Source organism: Pleurotus ostreatus (assembly GCF_014466165.1).
Source record: "Pleurotus ostreatus strain PC9 chromosome Unknown scaffold_2, whole genome shotgun sequence".
Taxonomy (NCBI): Eukaryota; Fungi; Basidiomycota; class Agaricomycetes; order Agaricales; family Pleurotaceae; genus Pleurotus; species Pleurotus ostreatus.
In genome coordinates this window covers 1,543,932-1,558,728 of record NW_023503157.1, presented here as the reverse complement: position 1 = coordinate 1,558,728, position 14,797 = coordinate 1,543,932, and the positions used below count along the sequence as shown (strand labels likewise).

The following is a 14,797-nucleotide window of genomic DNA, read 5'->3' as shown; positions in this document are numbered from 1 at the left end:
ATTTATCATTTGTATTGTATATCTCCTAGAATTTATTGCCTCTGTAAGGTGTTAATGGAGTCATTCCAGTGATGGCAGACGGTGGCGAACATGGACTATAAGAGTCTATCATTTCGGATAATTGAGATCGAGGCAGTATATGTCGACCAGTGACGAGGTTTGATCCGGTTTGGGGATTTTGTTGCATGGTAGATATGTCTTCATGCAGAGGAGAACCAGGATTACGAGGACGCTCGCCTGCTGAAGATGCTCGACGTCGTCCTACCCGTCGCTGATTGGTGGCGATCTCAACATGCCTGGGCAATTCGCGGTGATGGCCTTTGCTCGAGGACTCTGAACTTAGTGAAGTGTGAGATTCCTGAGGCGCGTGCGACTGCGCTCGCCTGTGGGTCTGCCAGTCGCCATGGAGCACAGTTCCGACGGCAGGACCTCTCATCCTAGCTGGTAGTTCCATCTTCTCGGCAACTAATTTTGCAGCCACGGTTTTACGAACAAGATGCATGAGCCTCACTTTCTTGCCTTGCTTGGGGTGAAGCAGTAGCGGCGAGCATGCAAACGTCAACGGAGTCAGAGTCTTTTCGCCGTCCAAGAATCTCCCAGTTTTCTCCAGCCGTCGATTCGCGACCAGATATTCGAACTTCCAGCGCATTTTGCAGTCGACGTGGGCGTAGAGTGAGCCAGAGCCTTCCTTTGCGTACGGGACGGAGAAGGTAGCGGTTTCGACCCCACGGACGGTGTATACGCCATTGTCTTTGATGCTGAGGAGGGCCTGGCGGGAAATGTAGTCGCGCGATTCTTGTTTATTAACCATCACACGGCGCAAGATTGGCGGGCTGTCGAACGGGGCGTAATGGAAATTGTAAGTCTTCCTATGGACTGGCATGAATTCGACAACACCGCCATCGCATTCTTGGCCCTCGGGATGGAGTGAACGAGCCTGAGGCGAGTATCCGGTCAATTTGAAGATAGGCTGAACAGAGCGGAACCCTTCTTGGTCAATGAGCAAGTCTACGGCGATGTCCTTGAGCCAAGGAAGGGTGTCTGAATACAACTGATGATGTAGGGGGGCTCCTTCGGGATAATCGTCCGTAGACTCGACGACAGACTGAGCCTCTGAGTGATTGGGATGTTCCGAAGCTTCGTCCCGGTATTTTGCAGGAAAGGAAAAGGTTTGGCTGCCCTTGAAGGTCCTTTTAGATGGCATTGCTGTGTCTTCAGGTTGCGTAGGATACAATTGCCAGTCATCGTCTTGCTGCTGGGTAGATTGAACGTGGCCTGTCCTCTCTGACCACGGAGCCCCATGCGTGAACAAATGTCCTTCCTGTGGTGGGCTCGTGGGATCGACTATCTTAAGCCCACCATTGCCAGAATCGCCAGTGAAAGCAGCAGCGGCGTCTGTAGCACAGTGTACGAAGCGGGCGGGGGTCTCTTGCTGTATAAGGTCCACGGCCAACCCTAAGGCATCTTCAGAGAGGCGTAGATCTGGATCCACGCCGCGATTTGGATCCGCTGAGTCCTCCTGTTCATTTTGCATGTAGGCAATAAGGTCGCCCGCCTCGTCTATGGGACACCAAGAGCTAGTCCTTTGCGCTGCCAGAGGGCCAAATGTGCCGAAGCTCTTCTGACTTGAACTGTCTTGCACAGCGCATTGCTCCTGATGGTCCGGGTTATGGCTGTCGATGCTCGCCAGTTCCTCAGGGAGCCCATCCCTTGGTCGCTCGATAGAAAGCAAGAACAGTTGTGATAGAATACTGTGGTCGGGGCCCACGCCATGAGGAATATCGCCAAGTTCAGGCCCGTCTCTTTCGTCAAGGAAGATGGGGATCGTTCCAGACGTCAGGGAAACGGACATCGCGGAGGCAGAGAGCACTGGTGACGGTGGCGAGTCACATAGTAGCGCATCGAGGTCAGAGTTAGATTCTCTCATCGCTCGCCGTCGTCAAAAGCGACGTTTAACAGCGTAGAATCAGCTAAGGTCGGTGACGGGAACTGACAGAGGGCAGCGGTCACGAGACACTTGAAACTCCAAAGCGAGCCTCCCATCGTGTATTTCTAGGACATTATTAAAGTAGATATTGTTGCGAATTACTACAGTTTATTGCGAAGAACAACTTCTTCCTTTTGTCGGACTCTCTCCCTATTCCTCAATAGGCAATAGTCTCCAAACTCGTTCATGCTTTGCCACTTCTCTCCAGGCATCCAGAGGGTTCTGGTCAGAAGACTTGAATGTCTAGCGTCCAAGAATGGGATGCAGGCCACACGGTCGTAGGTATCAGTGTTCACCGCATACCTAGGTTCATTGGCAGAGGAAACGGGGTGTTTTGGGAAGTCGAGATCCACGATGTAGTCGCATGTCTCGACCGGAACCTGATAAACCGGGATTAGCATACCAGCTTTATATTAACTTCTAGGGTGACACTCACGTAGTAGGAAGGAGCCTCGCGGTTCAAATCATTGAGGGCAGCGGGTACCAATCGCATTTCTGGCCTCAACAAAAAGGGTGCCAAAGGATATTGCGACGGTCCGTTGACATGCTTGAGCTCGCCTTCTCCAAAGTGCCCAGGGAGCATGCCATCGAACTCGCTTTTGATGAAGTCTACTCGGACGCCATCCGGAACGAGGTAGTGACCAGGGAAGCGGTACCATTCCTTTCCGTAACAAAGAGTCAGATTAAAACCCTTGATCGGGCTAAGGTCGATGCGGGGCATTTCATCTGCGTGGGTATTGGGTGGGATGGGTGGAAGAAAGCCAGTGACGTTCAGGAGCCTGGGGAGTTCTTCCGTTTCGAAGAGGAACGAGATGGTCATCGGGGAGTGGTAGTACGTCCATAAGGCAAGTATGCGAGAGATAGATATCACCGAAGCCGTAACGATCACGGACAACGTGAAGGTACGGAACATGGAGGATTGAGCGGCCTGAGCATATGATGGGTCAATTGATAGCATGAAAGGTTGGTGGAGTTCACAAACCTTGTATGGCGATTTGGTGATGCTAATGAAGATAGCCTCCTGCCAACCGCGGATGAGATATAGGGCTACAGCGGCGTTGAGACAGAGCAATGGGTAAGCTGGGAACATAAAGCGCTCCTCCTTGTGGGCTTGTAGAGATAATATACCAAACCATATATAGAACGGGAGCAAGCGCATAGTAAGCAGCGTGAATGGAGAACTCTGGTCTGGGGACGCCTTGTAGGCACCAAGGCGAAGATGATCGTAGCGGTATGTGATCGCGAGGGCCGGCAGCGAGATGAGGGCCAAAGGAACTAGGATGTTGAAGTTCAAGAACAGATTGAGGAGGTAGAAATACCAGGGAGATGTGCCATATAATTCAGGTCCACGTTCAGAGCCGCCAAATATGTTGTACCGGATGATATTCCAAGGGACTACCGTGTGATGGCCATAGGCGAGAGAATCGATGCCAATAACAGGAATCTGCAGTTGGAGTATCGTAAGCGTGTGTAGTCTTTTGTTATAGCAGGAACGTACGAAGATCATAGCAGCCGTTATCACCGCTCCGACGAAGCGTCTTAATCGACCTAGGCTCCAAGTAGTACGAATAGCAGGAGGGACACGATCGCCGCCAAACACAAATATCTCTTCGAACACGAAGGGGATAGCAAGTGCTAACGCAAATGGCCAGCCAACAACAGCACCGATAGTGAAACATACGGTGGCAAGGAGAGTGCGCTTAGCCTTGGCGTTACTTGGGGGATCCAACGCGTAGGAAAAGGCCATCATTGTGGTACACATCGTGAACGACGAAGGTAAGAACGCTGGGGAACATACTCAATTACTTGCGCCGGAACTATCTCGAAATGCGCACCAGCTGATGAATTCCACATGCCGGCACTAGTGAGAAGCATAAAGAAGAGGTACCGGCCGACGTGCTCGTTGATCTTCTCGTATGCTGTTCTGTAGAATTTGGACTCTGCTAAAACTGACATGACAGCTAGGGAGATCCTAACAGCAAAGAAAGCCGGCCGCTACATAACTTCGTAAGCCCGACCGATGACAAGACGGGGAGCTCTCCTCACCTTCTCCGGGCCAACAAGCACTGAAATCAACCGAGTAGGAAGCAAGTGCAGGAGGACGTATGCCCAGCTTCGGATGGAGAACTCGGGGGAAACCTCCCACGTCTGGAATCCGTGCCCGCGGTCCAGGAAATGAAGTGGTTCCCAAAAATTGAAGACTGGCCGATGATGAGTTCATTGTGATAGTAGCGGAGTATCTGGTTAGATACCTTCATCGCAATCTGATATATTTGAGTACATCGCCGCTGAGAAGCGTACGAGGAGAAGAATGCGCACTGCCATGGAGAACGATGGTGCCCATGGCGCACGAGCGGACCTAAGTGGTGTCAAAATGATATATAGAGAAAACAAGAGGCTTCCCGCACCGTCTTATCTTGTCCTGGAGCAAGCCAGTGTGTCTTTTTGTCACATTTGAAGCTTTTGGGGGTTCTGGTTTGCGCAGGCGAATATGCTGCACGCCAGCAGCGTTGGTGGCCATGTTGAGGTTCGTGCCGGCGGCAAATGTCGCGTCAAGAGTTCGGCTCACGTGGCAATCCGAACCCGATCTGGTTCTTTGCCGCCAGGCGCCTTTGTTTGCTTCCTGGTTCAAAGTTTATTGCGGCTGCCTGCTGCAGGCTCGGTCACCATGATGGCCAGATTTTGCCCGTATCCACCTCGAGGCTTTTCTTTGGGAGTACATTACCGGTTTCTCGTGAATACAAGCCAGCCCGTATGCGGGAGCTAAGAAAATAGTCTTATATACTAAATCTTGAAAACAGGCTCGATCAGGAAGCATATCGCCTCTATTCAGTGCGGGCTCATTGGTGGCGATTCTTGGTTCTTTGGGAGCTGGCTCACTGTCTGTTTTGGGCCGATGGGAGTTGCATCCCGCGCCAGCTCAATAACAATCGCCATTCCCTCTTTCCTTCCTCCCGCCACCATCTCCCCTCCTCCCGCTCGCCAGCCATGGCGTCCAAGCAAGACAGCGAGACAGCGCAACATTTCATCTATATCACTCAGGTATACTTCTGTTGTAAGTTTCGTCCTCATCTCCATTAATTTCTTCCCCGATTGATTGGAATTTGTCCAGCAATGTGTAAGTCAAGAGCATCTCGGTATCTGCTCAATTGGTTGACTGTCCACGGCGCGACAGATGCTGTCGTGCTCTGGGACTGGGCCATTAGTCTGCCGAGGGAATGGCGTTTTGTGAGTCGTAGACGACTTGTTATCTCCAGCTTGCCAATCGTCGAGCAGGTCTGGAGAACGCACTGGACTCCCGTCAAAGTCGCCTACCTATTCTGCAGGTACTTTTACACGCTTATATCGACCGCTCCGTCCATCTGAGTAGTTCCTAGGTACTGGGTCATCGCCGTCGTCCCATATCTGCTGTATTGCTTCGTGATGGACCACCCAAGAGAAACATGCGAACGCATCTTCAGAGTAATTCGCTGTTTATCGTCTGATACGCCTCATTGCTGACACTTGGCAGATCCCTGTGGGACTCGCTATGTGGAATCAAGTCGGATCCGAATGTACGCATGCTACTTACACGGTCGTTTCTATGCTTGTTCACGCGCATACACATAGCGGTTCTCCTCATTCGGACATACGCATTTTTCAACCGCAACATCTTCGTCTTATGGTTCCTCATATGCTCAATGGCGGGCGTCGTAGCTTATCAACTTTACGTTGATAGCACTCAGATGCTCTGTGAGTGTTTCTCCGTTAACCCCATTCACAATACTTTTTCAACTCGTATAACAGTACTTCCTTTCGTGAAACCTCCCTATACCTACGTGAGCACCACGAGCTAGACAAATATCTGTGCTTTAACCCTGCCATAGGGCCCCTGTCTACCCATGTCAAAGCCCCATTCCGCTCATCTTCTTGGTAAGCCAGAACCCAACTATTACCGTCTTGCAAACTTATCCAGATAACCAGGTTTCTTTGTACGCCCCCACCTTCGCTTATCCGCCGTGGTTAACTCTTCTACCCAGATTGCACCCCTTCTCTTCGATACTCTGGTCACATTCATGACCATCTGGAAAGCCATCTATATTCGTCGCCGAAACGGAGGCCCCAACAGCCGGCTTATCCAGACGTTCCTTCGAGAAGGTGAGATATCACGTTCTATAGCTAAATGTAACAACCAATCGCGTGGAACAGGCGTATTCTACTACCTTTTAATTTCGATTGCAAACTTGGTTAGTGGCCCCTTCTCGCACGCGACTCCCTTGCTGAGACAGCCCATCTTAGATCAATGGTGTCTTCTACTTGCAGTACGCAGGGCTCACAACCGCCAACGAAGTAACTGCTAACCTATTATCTTCTATAGACCACGTCAGGTCATTTCGGCCATCAACATCCCGTTGAGTGTCATGCTGGCCCCTGTCCTCGCCTGTCGCTTGGTGAGGACCATGCGATAAGCTCTATATCTATCCGCTTATTGGATTCTAGATCCTTGATCTTCGTGAACGGGGTTCCGAGACAGTAACTCACTCCGAGGGTACAGGAATGGCCGCGTTTACTACCAAGTCTGTTGCGCAGCAGGGTTCACCATTCACTCCGCCCCACCATCGTCAGAAAAGCGCGATGGGAACGTTCAGCAGGAACACTCGGTTAACCAATACTTTGGGATCTGGCGTCATGCTCAGTACGATTGGAAGCCTAGCGCCCGATCTGGAGGAGATGGACATGGAACAAGATTTAGTCGAGATGGAGAACATTCGGATAGGGCTGGGCATGGGGATAGGGCGACTGAGTACGTGCGGCGGAGACTCCGAGGACCTCGAGAAGTCTGGCTCCAGCTCAAGCCCTGCACCCGCATACCATGCACTCGAAATGGGATTCAGAGCGGCACGCAGACCAAGTTCCGACGAGATCTGCGGCATCAAGGTGGAGGTGGAGAAGACTACGACCACCATGTAGCGAAATTCCAAGATCCTCCTTACGTGCCCCCATTGTCTTCCGAACCCTCCATACGGACTTCTGGCTCCTCTTTTCTCATGAAACAAGCTCTGAGTAGCGTCAAGCTCCTAAAGTTTCCTTTCGTCACAAACAACCATGTATCCCCAAGCGTTCACTTCCCACCGCATAGCATTTATCATTTGTTCCCTCCGAACTCGTTGGTCTAGTGTATCATATCATGCATTCTTTGTTATCTCATCCTCCAAGCACCGGTGTCCTCCGCTATGTTATATTTGCCCCATCCCCCACTGTTTTCTCATTTGGGGCAGCAATTTTGTTTTCATTTTGCATTTTGTGTTCTTCGCTTTCGTGCACATCGGTCTTAGCTTGTCGGTAGCTTTCAATTCCACGCTTCTTATTGCAACACTACTGTGGTTTGTTTATGTAAATTTTAGAGTAGGATGTTATAATATTGGAAACATGTCTGTATAGAAATGGGGCGTCCGTAGGCTTTAGATCTACCGCCCACAAGTGGATAGTCTGCCAATAACTGGGTAATTTCTCAACGAGTTTGATCATATTCAGCATTCCAGCATAAACTCATGCCCGAAATGCCCACTGTACGTGAGGCATTGAGCTTGCTGGTGTTCATCGGAGCTTCAGAACCTTCAACACATCAACACATAAAGGGGTTAGGGAGTTCGCCCCTGTCACTACCTATTCATACACAGGGGGCCTGCAACGCCAGCGCGCCAAAAGAGCGAACCTCCCGCCAAGTTGCGCAATCACAGAGTCGGGCGTGCTGGCAGCTCTGGCCCGCAGGCGAGATTCGGAGGCCTACACGTCCCGGCGAGGGGACCACGGTAGAAGCGTGCGAATTTCTTGATATGTTCATTCGCGCAGCACTACATATGTTCTTTCATTACTACCATCACCATGACCATGGCTCACAATCTCTTGGATGTAGTTCCTGAAGTTATTCTGTATATCTGTGAGCTCACTTTGGCTGTATTCCCAATGAGATTGAATGCTAACTGGACGTTACACGCGTGTTGTGTAGTTTCGTTCCTTGATCTTCCCGACCTGGCGTCGTTATCTCAAGTGTCGCCTCTGTTCAAAGAACTGGCATCGGACCAAGCTTTGCATAATAATCGCATTCGTATCATCACACCCTCGAGGGTAAACCATTCGCTGTTCGGCCAAAGTGCTGAGGGCGTCGCGCTAAGGCCGACAGTGGGCGACCTGGTCCACAGGGGCGTCATGCGAGGTTTGAACATCGAGCGACGATGGCGCACGGGGACCTATCTCTACTCTTCCCTCGTAAGGCCCTCTTAATTCACGCTTTGTGACTAAGGTGACAATGTCTGTCCGTCTGTCCACGCTCAAGTCTGTTAGGCAATATGAAGCCAGCCTTCTCCTACAGCGAAGGCGTACGAGCAGCGTTATATCTTCCTTCCTTCGTCGACGTACGACTTCGCATCTTAATGCACTCACGTCACTTCACGTGTCGCACGTCCTGCCGGACATCGAGTCCTCTTCACCGGCCGTGTCGCGTATCCTGCTGCCTGTCATGCGGAAACTCAAGTGGTCCATCCAACGCGACAAGCTAGCGAAGATGGTGCGAGAGGGGGCGTGTATCACGGCCGTCGTAAACGCAAGTGGAAAGCCTGATGTAGATGCTTTCGGGAGATGGCTGGAGAGCAAGGGGAAAGGTTTGGTCAAGGAAGACTCGGAAAGGGTGATCCTTGCCATTTGCCCGGACGTGAAGAATATTGTGCGTCAGTATGAAGCCTTGGGTCACCCGAATTAGTGACCTCGCCATCCAGCCATAGACCAGGACTCCAGGACTTCATGTTCTCAACTCATATATCCCTCATTCTGTTGTAGTGTCGTATTCCGCCATCGTATATTGTATATATACCTGTAATTTGTAGCATCAGTCATGTATGGACTAGTGGATTTCACCTTCGCTGTGTAAGTTCGGCTCCATATTCAGGACCGAATAACGGACCAGAGGCGACCCCACGGACGACGTTCATGAATTCTCCCTCCTCCCGCACTACCTACCCCCACTTCCCCGCTATCCACACGCCCGATTGCCATGGGCATTGACTATCACGTCGCATCGGGACTAGTAGCCGCTACTAGCGCCAGTTCAGAGGCATCTGTGCCGTCGGGACCCTCGGTAAGGCAAACTCCGTCTCCCGAGCCGTCTGAGGCTGGTCCAGGAATCGTCGTCGAGGTTTGCGTCGATTCAGTCCAATCAGCTTTAAAGTAAGGTTTACTACTTGCCTGATGCTACGCCGTGACGATAGGATTGAGATTCGTATTCTAGTGCCGTCGACGGGGGTGCGGACCGTCTAGAATTGTGCGGTAATCTAGGGCTCGGTGGAGGAACAACTCCCAGCATGGGTCTCTATAAACGAGTGCACAAGATAGCTGATGGAATTCCGATAATGGTACCTCTTCTCGCGTTGAAGCTTTCGATGTCGGGTGGCCAGGTGCTCAAGCCATCATCTATCATTGTAGGTCATGATCAGGCCGCGCACGGGAGACTTCTTGTACTCGGAATCTGAGCTCGAGGTGATGATTGAAGATATCCGCGCATTCAAACGGCGAGGCGCACGAGGCGTCGTGTTTGGTGTCCTTACAAAGGAAGGCACAGTAGATGTCGAACGCACTAAAGTGTTCGTTACTTCGGTGGGAGAAGCCCCAAGCTGATATATTGACTGTTTCTAGCTTGGTAGATGAAGCCCTCCCAATGGAAGGTGCGTATATGGTTCTATCTTGCTCTGACTCAGATGAGGTCTCATGAAATGCCAGTTTGCTTTCACAGGGCGTTTGACATGACCAGGGACGCTGATGAAGGTAGACTGCGGTCTCAATTTGTTCCAATACATCGCTTGAAGAGATTGCTTAGCCTTGCGTGATGTCTTGAGCATTGGCGGCGTGTCTCGAATACTCACAAGGTGGGTATCCTGTTCCCAGTGTCCTATACATTTTGAAAGTTATTTAAATCAGTGGTCACAATGGCACTACTGCCCCGTCATCTATAACGACATTAAAGTCCCTGTGCACGGATATATCGACTTTGACCGCCGACCAACCATTTCCAACGACCATTCTACCCGGTTCGGGTGTCAATCCGGACACTGTTGGGCCCCTGCTTCGGGAGCTGCTGGACGTCGGCGTTCGCGAGGTGCACCTGAGCGGTGGAAGCTGGCTCAAAAGTGACATGATTCACCGGCGCGAGGGATTTGGCATGGGTGTCGGCGGCGAGGGCGAGTGGGGGATCTGGACGACTGACGAGACCAGAGTCCGGCAGGTGAGGGTGATTGCAGATACAATGTGGTTTGAACGAGAACTGTAGGCTGGTGAATCTCAGAAATTCTTTGCAGAGTCCACACGGGCCGCTGACTGGTCGAAATTTCATGATGGACCGATCACTGCACCTTAGATCGAGCACACTGGAGAAGCCTGAGTGATGTCGATGCCGGATCCGCGCTTCGGCCTCAGCCTAGGTGCTCGGGCATGGAAGCTTACGTACACCGAGAACAGTGATGGTGTACCAGCAACGCCCACCTTCGTCTCTTGAATTCCTACCACCACTATCTCTGCAACTGACTCCCTCCAGAACGTCCCCTATGCCCCCCTCGCCGCCCACGAAAGGGGCCGCGACGCGCCCGCCCATCTGGTGGACCAACGGAATCTTTTTTGTAGCGGTTCATGTAGCTGCGGTGGTCGGGGCGTACAGGCGACCTCTCTGGACAGTCCCATGGGCAACCATCGCCTTATCATACGGCGCCTGGCAACTAGGGGAATTCGGGTATGTGAACAAATGATTTCATTTCTTCGGTTGCACTCAGTATCTCCGGCAGTATAACCATTGGCTATCATCGACTGTATTCCCATCGCGCCTTCAGGGCCAATTTCATCGTTCGGGCAGTCCTCGCTCTCTTAGGTGCTTCCGCGTTCCAGGGGTCCATAAAGGCGCGTATTTAACCATTTCGGTTGAGACTTTGCTCATAGATAACGTAGTGGTGGTACGTACATCGATTGTCAGGAGTACCGGGCAGGACTCACTCTCGCACAGGTGCCTCAGACATCGCCTACATCATGTAGGTTGTCGTTAGGCAATTTGTGTCGTGACTTGATCTCAAGTTTGTGCAGAGATTCACAGACGACCCTGTCCAAGACCCGTGAGTTCGTCGCGCGCCGTGTCGATTGGGCCTAGTCAGCCGTGAATATTTAGATATGCTGCCACGAGGGGCCTTTTCTACTCGCATATGGGCTGGATATTCTTCAAGCCCAACTACGGGAAATTAGAGTTTGTTGATCGCAATGATCTCGATTCCGATCCAGGTGAAATTAGCTGGCTCTATCAATGGGCGCTGACTGACATATGTTGTCAAGTGGTTCGTCTTCAGCATAAATACTACGGTACGCGTTTGCATTATTTGTGACTTTACAACGTACTTCATTACGCTCCATCAGTACCTTTGGCGCTCTCCTTGGGGCTGCTTCTCCCGACGGCCATCGGTTCTCTATGGAGAGATTCGTTGGGCGCATTCGTGTGGGCTGGCCTTGTCTCTAGATTAGCCAGTAGGCATCTGTCCATTCTCACTGCCTTCAAGCCATGCTAACACCTCTCGCGTGCTTAGTATGGCATTGCACTTTCCTTGTCAATTCGTGCGTGACCTATTCAGTAGTAGGTTCGATTCCTTATCATTTGATAGCCTTGCACACTGGGAAGGACTACAACCTTATTCGGATGAAGATACTTCCAGAGGAAACCTAGTGGGTTTTACCATTTGATGCTGTCACCGCGTCCACCGTATTGATCTGCACTCAGTTACTTGCCGTTCTTACCAGTGGTGAAGGAAACCACAATTTCGTACGTCCTTCAAGCCCAATCTCGTAATTCGTATTGATACCCAACATTTTCTTGTAGCATGTAAGCCTTGTGACTGAATACCCGTCGAGCCGGGCATTACTCATATTCGATAGCATGCATTCCCCCACGATTACCGCTCGGGGCCCTCTATCCTAGACTGGGACCCGTCAAAATGGGTAATCATTCTACTCCACCAGCTTGGGCTTGTTCGCGGACTGCGACGCGCCAGAAAAGACGACCTCATAGAAGCTCTAGAATATATGCAACACAAAAATGAATCCGAGTCCTCACAACCCGAGGAGTGGGTTGGTGAAACATGGACTATCGACCAAGTTACGGAATACGCGGTGAAGCACGAGCGGCGTTGTATTTTGGTCGTTAACGGCTATGCTGTCGATGTCACGTCTTACCTTGGCGAGCATGTAAGTTCAGTGTAGCTTGTTGTGGGAAGCAACAGTAACATTTGGGTCAATAGCCTGGTGGTGCATCCTTACTCCGCAAATGCGCCGTGAAGAAGCGGAGCAATCAAGTACACGACGCGTCGTGGGCCTTTAGTGGTGGCTTGAACAATCATTCACGCGCTGCTCGCAAACGACTAGTGACACTCGCGCTCGCGAGATTAGTTGACAATAATCCTACCATATAGTAGATGGAACGTGCGGCACCATATAGATCACTGTGCGTAGAGGACAATGTACCGAGGTTTTAGTGTAGAATTCGAGTCGTCGTGGTTCCTATCTCCTATTGTGACAGGGGTATATTCGTATCACGTGTCCGTCAGTGGGCCACTAAACAGAGTTTGGCGAAGCACTGAGGGGTCGACCGATATTTTGTGTATTCCAGCCAATTCCGCGCATACTTTCCGGGTTTCAGTGGTACGGACGACATGAAGAGGGAGCTTGCATTTTCTGAGGTGCCGCGACCGAAGAGGCGCAAGGAAGCGGAGCCGGCGGAGACGCCAGCGTTAGAGCCTACAGTGGACGTGACCGGGAACGACGATGAGGGACTTAGAGAAAGGGCGTTGCAGCTGTGGCAGACGGTCAGAGACGCCACGAACAAAGAGTGCGTACAGCATGCTTCTCAATCCTCCCACTCAATCCCGCCCGCTGACCGTCTACTCAATACAGAGGCCGGATCATGTCCATTGATTTCCTGCACCAACCACCAAGAAAGCATTATCCAGATTACTACGTGCTCATTGCGCACCCCATTGCATTGGAAGATATCAGGAAGAAGATCGAGGATGGCGCATACGATTCACTCGAAGCCGTGCGACAGGATTTTGAGCTCTGCTTCAAGAACGCGAAGCAGTACAATCAGAAAGAGAGCGATATATGGCGCGACGCGAAGGAGCTGCAGGTGCGTAGTATCTCTAGCTGTCTCTTGTGGGTGTTGAGGTGAGGGATATCACGGGATATGGGATTGACTGGTATCTGCGAATAGAAATTGGCGAATAAGACGTACAACAAGATGGTCCCCCACGAAGAGGGCGAGGATGGCGCGAAATCAAAGCCACCCAGTATGAACCGCTTACTGAAGGCCCGTTTGCAGAAATTGGTGGACAAGGCAGATGACTCTACGTGCGTAGCGCTTCGGTGATCATCATTTCTAGGATACTGACCAGGTGGACCTAGGGGCCGGATTATATCCACCGAATTCATGGAGTTGCCCAACAAAAAGCAATGGGCAATATACTACAAGATAATCAAACGGCCAATGTGCATCGAGAATATATTTGTGAGTAGCATAGCGCGACACCGTATTATTGGATTTGCGATTGACTCGCGATATGCGATGTGTAGAGGAAGTTGAAGCGCAAGGACTACGAGACGTCTGCCGAATTTGCAGCTGATGTAGAACTTGTGTTCTCGAATGCGACAACTTTCAATCAAGAACATACGCCGATATGGGAGGATGCTGTAACATTACGGGTATATGCTTTTCTTCCCTGTCGGCGAAGTCATCTCACACATTCATATCGTAGGATTATTTTGCGCAGCTTATGTCTGACCTACCTGCCCCACATGCGCTACCACAGTATGCCAAACCCTCTGCTACGAAACTCAAGCTCAAAGTCCCACCCATGAATCACGCGGCGCTGCACAACGGCAATACATCACCACCTCAAGCAGCAGCATCCACATCAAAGTCTGTAATGCTTCGCGTTCCTGCACCGAGTGCCCCCCCTGCCCCCGTACAGCAACAAGCCGTCGCTTCGCCTGCTCCGCCACCACCTACTGCTCTCCCCATCCCTGCGCAAATCACTTCCGTTCCGTCAGCATCACCAAAGCCTCCTACCCCGCCCCAACCACGCGTCCAAGCGCAGCCAATAACGTTGACACCGACAATTATCCCAGCAACAGCAGCACCTGTCAAGCAGCTCGCACCAGCAGGAGCATCTCAACCAGTCAGAACAGCGACAGCATCCCCGGCGATAGCCGCTCTCCCGCATCTACAACCACAAGCCACACCACAGCCCTCGAAGTCTCCCAACCCCGAGAACAAACACTCATTCAAGTTTATTCAATTGAAAATCGAGCCAAGTAATAGGATGATAGGGCTAGACAACCAGGACGGCGTAACCACTTGGGTAATGCGATTGGCTCCTGGGGAGAAATCTGTCAAGACCTCGCGGATTGTGTTTTTGGAAGAAGAGGGGGATGATGCTAGTGATGGAGACCAGGAGGACGAGGAGGGAGAGGACGCGGAGCCTGTGATGAAGATCGCTCGCAAACGAGGGAGGCCGCCGAAAGTAAAGAAGCCTGCACCGAAGCCAGTCAAGTCGAAGAAGAGGAAACCAGCTGCGTCCATTGACGATGTTCGAGTAAAATTGAATGGGCAGGCCAAACCAACGCCTGATTCGAAGGTTTGGACGCTCGACCTCGCCTCTGGTTGGAATATCATTGAGGTGACGGAGAAGGGGGGTGCAGCATGGCATATCCACATGGAGAGAACGTCATGAAGACCGGTGTCTAGCTTGTATATAC

At 51.3% G+C, this 14,797-nt stretch overlaps 6 protein-coding genes across 6 annotated transcripts; 4 read left to right on the top strand and 2 right to left on the bottom strand.

The window, feature by feature from the left end:
* Positions 1-25: 25 nt before the first annotated feature.
* On the bottom strand, positions 26-1,927 carry PC9H_003321 (uncharacterized protein; the record flags this gene model as incomplete). The annotated part of the gene is made up of 1 exon (XM_036772914.1): positions 26-1,927. One exon carries the CDS (start codon positions 1,925-1,927, stop codon positions 26-28), a length of 1,902 nt encoding a protein of 633 aa, XP_036634387.1.
* Positions 1,928-2,088: 161 nt separating this feature from the next.
* ALG9 (mannosyltransferase) lies at positions 2,089-4,508 on the bottom strand (the record flags this gene model as incomplete). Its single annotated transcript, XM_036772913.1, has 8 exons — positions 2,089-2,367; positions 2,424-2,915; positions 2,970-3,431; positions 3,486-3,772; positions 3,823-3,982; positions 4,034-4,188; positions 4,240-4,346; positions 4,396-4,508. The coding sequence occupies 8 exons, from the start codon at positions 4,506-4,508 to the stop codon at positions 2,089-2,091; spliced, it is 2,055 nt and encodes a 684-aa protein (XP_036634386.1).
* Positions 4,509-4,975: 467 nt separating this feature from the next.
* On the top strand, positions 4,976-6,937 carry PC9H_003319 (uncharacterized protein; the record flags this gene model as incomplete). The annotated part of the gene is made up of 14 exons (XM_036772912.1): positions 4,976-5,042; positions 5,100-5,215; positions 5,264-5,313; positions 5,365-5,449; positions 5,499-5,541; positions 5,597-5,719; positions 5,774-5,805; positions 5,854-5,899; positions 5,951-5,958; positions 6,007-6,124; positions 6,176-6,213; positions 6,266-6,288; positions 6,345-6,417; positions 6,467-6,937. 14 exons carry the CDS (start codon positions 4,976-4,978, stop codon positions 6,935-6,937), a joined length of 1,293 nt encoding a protein of 430 aa, XP_036634385.1.
* A 915-nt stretch (positions 6,938-7,852) lies between these two features.
* Positions 7,853-8,726, top strand: PC9H_003318 (uncharacterized protein; the record flags this gene model as incomplete). The annotated part of the gene is made up of 3 exons (XM_036772911.1): positions 7,853-7,907; positions 7,977-8,236; positions 8,304-8,726. The coding sequence occupies 3 exons, from the start codon at positions 7,853-7,855 to the stop codon at positions 8,724-8,726; spliced, it is 738 nt and encodes a 245-aa protein (XP_036634384.1).
* Positions 8,727-9,017: 291 nt separating this feature from the next.
* PC9H_003317 (uncharacterized protein) lies at positions 9,018-12,456 on the top strand (the record flags this gene model as incomplete). The annotated part of the gene is made up of 17 exons (XM_036772910.1): positions 9,018-9,190; positions 9,252-9,375; positions 9,446-9,603; positions 9,656-9,684; positions 9,740-9,784; positions 9,837-9,885; positions 9,938-10,282; positions 10,551-10,742; positions 10,795-10,896; positions 11,169-11,278; positions 11,330-11,356; positions 11,411-11,518; positions 11,578-11,605; positions 11,653-11,713; positions 11,769-11,810; positions 11,924-12,232; positions 12,286-12,456. 17 exons carry the CDS (start codon positions 9,018-9,020, stop codon positions 12,454-12,456), a joined length of 2,073 nt encoding a protein of 690 aa, XP_036634383.1.
* Positions 12,457-12,696: 240 nt separating this feature from the next.
* PC9H_003316 (uncharacterized protein) lies at positions 12,697-14,772 on the top strand (the record flags this gene model as incomplete). The annotated part of the gene is made up of 6 exons (XM_036772909.1): positions 12,697-12,872; positions 12,938-13,169; positions 13,254-13,390; positions 13,445-13,547; positions 13,613-13,741; positions 13,795-14,772. 6 exons carry the CDS (start codon positions 12,697-12,699, stop codon positions 14,770-14,772), a joined length of 1,755 nt encoding a protein of 584 aa, XP_036634382.1.
* Positions 14,773-14,797: the final 25 nt, after the last annotated feature.